This window comes from Anoplophora glabripennis, unplaced genomic scaffold (genome assembly GCF_000390285.2).
Source record: "Anoplophora glabripennis isolate ALB-LARVAE unplaced genomic scaffold, Agla_2.0 scaffold586, whole genome shotgun sequence".
In the NCBI taxonomy this organism is placed as follows: domain Eukaryota; kingdom Metazoa; phylum Arthropoda; class Insecta; order Coleoptera; family Cerambycidae; genus Anoplophora; species Anoplophora glabripennis.
The window spans coordinates 243,466-250,284 of record NW_019416769.1 but is presented as its reverse complement, the minus strand read 5'-3'; the positions used below and the strand labels follow the sequence as shown (position 1 = coordinate 250,284).

General features: G+C 33.7%; 2 protein-coding genes across 3 annotated transcripts; both read right to left on the bottom strand.

Moving 5' to 3' along the window:
• Positions 1-330: 330 nt before the first annotated feature.
• Positions 331-1,787, bottom strand: LOC108911066 (leucine-rich repeat-containing protein 15-like). Of its 2 annotated transcripts, XM_018715900.1 has the most exons (3): positions 1,519-1,787; positions 538-1,035; positions 331-485 (listed from the first exon to the last, which is right to left on the bottom strand). In XM_018715900.1, exons 1-3 carry the CDS (start codon positions 1,775-1,777, stop codon positions 397-399), a joined length of 846 nt encoding a protein of 281 aa, XP_018571416.1. In that variant the 5' UTR covers positions 1,778-1,787; the 3' UTR covers positions 331-396. The 2 variants fall into 2 exon arrangements, with proteins under 2 accessions (XP_018571416.1, XP_018571415.1); XM_018715899.1 differs by having other exon boundaries at positions 538-1,787.
• A 3,066-nt stretch (positions 1,788-4,853) lies between these two features.
• On the bottom strand, positions 4,854-6,518 carry LOC108911065. The gene is made up of 2 exons (XM_018715898.1): positions 5,186-6,518; positions 4,854-5,129 (listed from the first exon to the last, which is right to left on the bottom strand). The coding sequence occupies exons 1-2, from the start codon at positions 6,504-6,506 to the stop codon at positions 5,041-5,043; spliced, it is 1,410 nt and encodes a 469-aa protein (XP_018571414.1). The 5' UTR covers positions 6,507-6,518; the 3' UTR covers positions 4,854-5,040.
• Between the last annotated feature and the right edge of the window lie 301 nt (positions 6,519-6,819).

The following is a 6,819-nucleotide window of genomic DNA, read 5'->3' as shown; positions in this document are numbered from 1 at the left end:
ATAAATGTATAGGGTTAATCAAAATTTTCAAAAAAATAATAATAATAAAGGAAAAACTCGACTCGCTGTAGCGGTTTTCCCAAAACTTATTCGTTTTTGTTCTCCTTTCAATATTCTTGAGATTATGTCGCAAAATGTACAAAAATATGATTATATTTGAGAAGAGTGTTCATATTTGGATAAGGTACCTAACTCCATTTCATAAGTATGCTCTTTTTGTATCTATTTTAATTTCTATGTAACTTTTCATCAATAGCATTTCATAAATCTTAAATGGTATAAAGTAACACTTAAATGAGAAAACTAAAAGTTGTGTTATTTCATGTTTATGCAACAAATATCATTAAATATAATTGGTTCTTACATAAATCAAATTAAAAACGATTGAAAAGTCCTTCAATTTTGAGAAATTCTGTGGGAGGGAGCTAGCTTTGGTATATCTTCATACCACCATGGCACATTGTCAAGGCGGTTGATATTGCTTCCTAAAAATCAAAATATATTATAAGTTGGCAATTAGTAAACCTCAGTAAATACCAAAAGAAGAAATTACGCCAATTGGTTCCACACCACTAATATGAAATGGTACGCAGGTCTTATTAAAACTGCAAGTATTTCCAGAAACACAATCATTGTCTGTGAAACATTCAACGTCGTAACATGGCGAGAATACTTCATGTGGATTTTTCCTTTTCAATCCTGTACATAGACAAACAATTCCATGATTTTCAACGTTGCAAATGTTTGTGCTATCACACGCGCTGTTACAAGGATCCCAACACTTATGAGCTCTGCACAACTGATTTTTGGCACAGTGGTTATCATTTTCACACTCTAAGTCGACGCTTCGGGATAAGGATGAAATTGTGGTTGAATTAATGGAACACACAGGCTGAGAATCGTCAATGAACTGTTCTTCCTCGATATTGTTGTTTTGTAAATGTTCCCATAGTTGCTTGAGCTCATCACATTTCCATGGATTGGGATGTATAGCTACACGCCGGATTTTTGAATATTTCAAGAATCGTGGAATATCTGAAAACGAATTGGACGGTATTCTTAAATTTTCACAATCGTTTACGTCATAGAAATCTATATCCTTCAAGTTATTATGAGTTAGATCTATCTCTTCGAGGGTATTATCAAAAGACAGGGCAACATTTTCTAAATTGTTGTAGCTGAGATCCACGGATGTTAAGTCAGGTCGTTTAGCCCCGTTCAGAGCTATCCACTCTAGAAAGTTATATGACAAATTTAATTTTACTACGGTTCTAGGTAAATATTCCACTGGTATAGTCGTCAGTTCGTTTCTGCTCAAATTTAAATGTGTCAATCCAGTTATTCCATTAAAAGCTCCTTCCGAAATATAAGTAATTTTGTTCCAACTCAGATCCAGTAAAGATACACTAATATTATAAAAAATTCCATGGTGTAACTCGCGTATTTGATTAAAAGACAAAATGATACTTTCTAAATTGGGCAAATATGCGAATGAACCGGAGGTCAAAACTTGTATACCACTGCTGATGCCACTTATACGTTTCAAGGTCGTTGAGTGCGTAACAGCACACTGAGGTATAATTCTCATTTGCTGTATCCTTAACAACACACTGTTACGTGGAAAACGCCCGCAATTTTCACTTTGGCACGTGAAGTTAGTGCAATATTCGAATGAAAAACAGTACTGTCGAAATTGGTTTCGTGTTCCACAGTCAGGCGCGCCCGAGTTCACTATAATAGTAAGAGCACTGAGAGATACCAATAATAGTACTGCCATCTTTAGCTTGTTTTCGCTTCACTGCTTTATCAATACTGACAAATATGAGAAATATGAGCTTAACTTGTCGACCTTGCGAACTGACTTAACTTACGATACTTTGAAATATTGATTTTAAACAAATTTTAAGATTTAATTGTTAATTGAGTTGGCGTATTCGATTCACCTGATATTCATATTATATGGATAGTTTTCCTCATTGTTATGAACTTAATTTTTAAAGTAATAGTGAGTAGTGTGTATGAAAATCCATGTACAGTTGAAATACAACATCTACTTTTCATTGAACATCACACTACTTACATCTCTGAGAGCAGATTTAAAAAAATGATGATCTGCAAAGTTTTAGAATAAATTTGCAATACATCAACATTTTTTAATGCTAATTGGTATAATGTATCAACAAAATTTGAAAACAAATCTACTTAATCTACATGGAAATGTACAGAGTGTTTCTTAAGTAGAAGTCAAAAATCGGGGGGCGTATTCTGTGGCAAAAATTAAGGGTTTTTTTGTTATATAAATGTGGGGACTTAGGACCATTGTCCAGCTATAGCGTGTCAAAAATAAAAAAAGTTTTTAGTTTTTAATTTCTAAACAACTTGAGATAATTTAACCAAATTCGGTGTGCATATTTAGTATGACAGTAGGTATGAAACAAAAAATACCTGCTTTAGAAACTTACCAGTGGCGGAGGTGTGGGTGTCATCGATCATTGTTAGCAAAAAATATACATATCACCCTGTATAATATTATAAATAAAATAGGTCATCATATGCGCCATTTTATTATCTTTACTTAAAGACTGCACAGAATTACATCGTAGGTTTACTATTAACGATGTGCTTTTTTCCTCGGACCCATTATTTGTTGTGGTGTTTTCTACCATGAAAGATTGGCGGCTTAATGAGGATGAGGATGGTAGAGAAATACCTCCAACTTTACCAACTTTTGCAAACAATTGTGTACATTTTCTCCCTAGTTTCTTAAAAGTCTTTGAGTTTATTTTTACTTACCTCTTACGTCTTACTTTCCTGTAACTATTCTAAATTTCATTTTGCTTACTGTACATCAAATTTCTTAAATCTTTTCAGTTATTTTTTATTTCTTGTAAGATCAACAAGAAGCAATTCGGAAAGTATCCCATGTCTCCAATTTTTAAAAATGCATGACATTGACAACTATCGTCCGATAAGTAAATTTCCAACTTTGCAAAAGTTTTTGAAAATATCTATATAATTTAATTTATGATAAAGTCGACAGTTACAAATTTGTTCATTTTTACAAAGTTTATTTCAGAGGCTATATAGATGCGGTCAGACAAGTTGACGTAATTTATGCCAATTTTTCCTTTGACAGGCATGACCACCGTATTCTGCTAAGTAAACTTAATTCATATAGTTTTTCTCGCACTACAGGGTGTCCCGAAATTCATGCAACAAAATTTAGTCACAGATTCTTAAGACAAAAGGGGAACTTTATTTTTTATTTTTGCCAAGTGGTCCCCTCTTTTGGAGTTACAGCCCCCTGGAATCCGCCCCTAAGAATAATCTTTTTTTTATATCTCAGAACCCTGTTGTACGAGAATCACTAAATTTGCTACACAGGGGTTTTATGACATGTGGAATCTGATGGTGCTACGTTTTTTGGCGGGGAACCCCTTTAAGACAATTTTTCGTTTTTGGAGCCAAAAAAATTTGGTTGCATATTTAAATTTCTTAAAAATTGTCAATCCACTAGTCATTAAATTTAGAAACCTTTTGTCTCTTTATACTTTTTTTCGTAAAACGCAATGTTTTCGAGAAAAATGTCAAAATGTGATCGAATGCATATCGTAATTCGCCATTTTCCTCAAAAACATTGCGTTTTTCGAAACAAATATCAAGAGAAAAAAAAGTTTCTAAATTCAACGGCTTTCTAGCTAACTAATAATTAAATAAAAATCAAATTTGCGACCAAATTTTTCTGGTTCCAAAGACAAGGGGGTCCACGAAAAAGTGTCTTAAGGGGGTTTCTCGCCAAAAAGCGTAGCACTGTGAGATTCCACATGTCATAAAACCCCTGTGTACCAAATTTATTGATTCTCGTACAATATGGTTTTGAGATATAAAAAAGACTTCTTAGGGGCAGATTTCAGGGGGCTGTAACTCCGAAAAAGGGGGCCAGTTGGCAAAAAGAAAAAATACGGGTCCCCTGAATTTGTCTTAAGAACCTATGACGAAATTTTGTAGCATGAATTTCCGGACACCCTGTATAATTAATATGTTAACTCCAGATATTAACGATACCATGGTTTCAAGTATGTTAAATTTTATACAACATCTAGTGTTCCGCAAGGTTCCGTCTTGGACCCCTTGCTCTTTAATTTATTTATTAATTTATTGCTAATATTAATGTGAACTGTCTACGTTATGTCGACATGAAATTGTTTTCTGTTTCGGATGATGATAAATCAATGTGTAATGTTACAATGTGCAGATGCTGTCAATACCTGGTGTCATCTGTAAATGTAATATTCTTATGTCTTTTACAAGGAAAAATGTCACAATTTTTAATTATAATTTGAACAGAGACCCCTTGCGTAGAGTCAATAATATTGTTGATTTGGGTGTGAAGTTTGACTCGAAATTCACTTTCAGTAGTCATATTGAGAATATTGGTGCCTGGGAGCGTGTCAAAGCGACCGTAAATAAAAGTTATATTAATAGGTAACAGAATATGTAAAGTAACATTACAAAATTTGATGGAGCGGTTTTTGTAACGAATGATTTATGTTAAGCTATTTCTTAGACAATTGCTCTTATTAAAGTACTTGAAAGATCTTGTCAAAAAATGAGTTGGTCTGTAGTAAATGACTCGTATCTCATTTACTAAATAAAATAAAATACATAAATACATCCAATTACTCACTTTGCAATATGATCTTAATGATTATTACTGAATGTATAAAGATCAATAATTTTAATTACTACTTATCTGTTGCATTTAATTTTATTTCTCAGTTACACATCTTCGAAATAAATACATTCAGTTAGCACAACACTGACTACAATTCTAGTAAATTTCTGCTAAACAATTTAACATTTTTATGTATTTTCCCTTAGATGAAGTATTTATTTGCTATCAATAGTATTTCATACATTTTAAATGGTACGAAGTGATACACGTAAATCAGAAAAAGTTACATCTTTTCATGCATGTATAACTTAAGATGAAAGCTCGCATAAGTCAATTATAATATTAATGCTAAATTAAAAAGCCCTTTAAGTCTGAGAAATCTTGTGGGAAGGTGTCAGCTTTGGTATAACTTCAAACCACCAAGGCACATTGCTAACAACAGGTTTTGTATTATCTAAAAATTGAAATATTTTAGAAGTTGTAAATTAAGTTAAAAATAAGAAGGTATACCATAAGAAAAAGTAGTAGTAGTAGGAGTAGTAGTAGTAGGAACAGCATTTTCTTGATATATAGCAGGATCACCAATTGCATGATATATAACAGATGGTACTTGATTTAAAATATGCATTATTGGCAGACAAGTTTTATTAAAACTGCAGATTTTTCCAATGGAGCAGTGGCTATCTGTAAAGCATTCAACGTCGTAACATGGCGAGAAAAGTTTATATGGATTTTTCTTTTTCGTTTCCGGACACAGACAGGCAATTCTATGATTTTCAACGCTGCAAACATTTGTGCTGTCACATGCGCTGTTACAAGGATCCCAACATTTATGGGCCCTGCACAACAGGTTTTTGGCACAGTGGTTATCATTTTCACACTCTAAGTCGATGCGTTTGGATAGGATTAAAAATGTTAATGAATTAATGGAACACAGAGGCTGAGAATCGTCAGTGAATTGTTCTTCCTCGATATTGTTGTTCTGTAAATGTTCCCATAGTCGTTTGAGCTCATCACATTTCCATGGATTGGGATGTATAGCTACACGTCGGATTCTCGAATATTTCAAGAATCGTGGAATGACTGAAAACGAATTGGACGGTATTCTTAAATTTTCACAATTGTTTATGTCATAGAAATCAATGTCCTTCAAATTATTACGTGTTAGATCTAATTCTTCGAGGGTATTATCAAAAGACAGAGCAACATTCTCTAAATTATTGTAGCTGAGATCCACGGATGTTAAGTCAGGTTGTTTAGCGCCATTCAAAGCTATCCATTCTAGGAAGTTGTACGACAAATTTAATTTTACTAAGCTTCTAGGTAAATATTCCGATGGTATAGTCGTCAGTTCGTTTCTGCTCAAATTTAAATGTGTCAGTCCATTTATTCCATTAAAAGCCCCTTCCGGAATGTAAATAATTTTGTTCCAGCTCAGATCCAGCAAAGATGCGTTAACATTATAAAAAATTCCATGATGCAGCTCGCATATTTGATTAAACGGCAAAATAATACTTTCTAAATTGGGTAAATATGCGAATGAACCAGAAGTCAAAACCTGTATGTTACTGCCGATGCCACTTATACGTTTCAAGGTAGTTGAGTGCATAATAGCACACTGGGGTATAATTTTCGTTTGTTGTATATTCAGCGATACACTGTTACGTGGAAAACGCCCGCACTTTTCACTTTGGCACGTGAAGTTAGTGCAGTATTCAAATGAGAAACAATATTCACGAAATTGATTTCGAGCGCCACACTCGGGCCCGCTCGAGTTCACTATAATAGTAAGAGTACTAAGGGACACCAATAATTGCACCGCTGCAACCATCGTGCTGGCTCGTCTTTGCTTTACTGCGTTATCATTACCAACAAATACAAAGAATCAGAGATCAACTTGTCGACCTTGTAGCTTGTTTTCGCGCCCGATACGTAGACGAATTAATTTTAAACAAATTTTAATATCCAAGTATTACTCACATTTATGTATTTAAGTATTACACTTAATGTTTTCTAAGGCATCCAGTTCTTAGTCTTATGGGACATTTATTATCTGTCATGGGAATATAGAATTTTGATAAACCGGCTTTTATATACTACGCGGAAGTTGTCAAGTATGTACTTGATCCGTATCGGGGTGTACG

What these genes read in the sequence shown, in the direction of transcription:
- LOC108911065 (XM_018715898.1), bottom strand. Translation starts at nt 6,506, where the DNA reads ATGGTTGCAGCGGTGCAATTATTGGTGTCCCTTAGTACTCTTACTATT. An exon ending in TACTACTACTTTTTCTTATG is followed by an intron (nt 5,130 to 5,185) that starts GTATACCTTCTT and finishes TTCAATTTTTAG; the next exon opens with ATAATACAAAACCTGTTGTT.
- LOC108911066 (XM_018715899.1), bottom strand. Translation starts at nt 1,777, where the DNA reads ATGGCAGTACTATTATTGGTATCTCTCAGTGCTCTTACTATTATAGTG. An exon ending in TGGCGTAATTTCTTCTTTTG is followed by an intron (nt 486 to 537) that starts GTATTTACTGAG and finishes TTTGATTTTTAG; the next exon opens with GAAGCAATATCAACCGCCTT.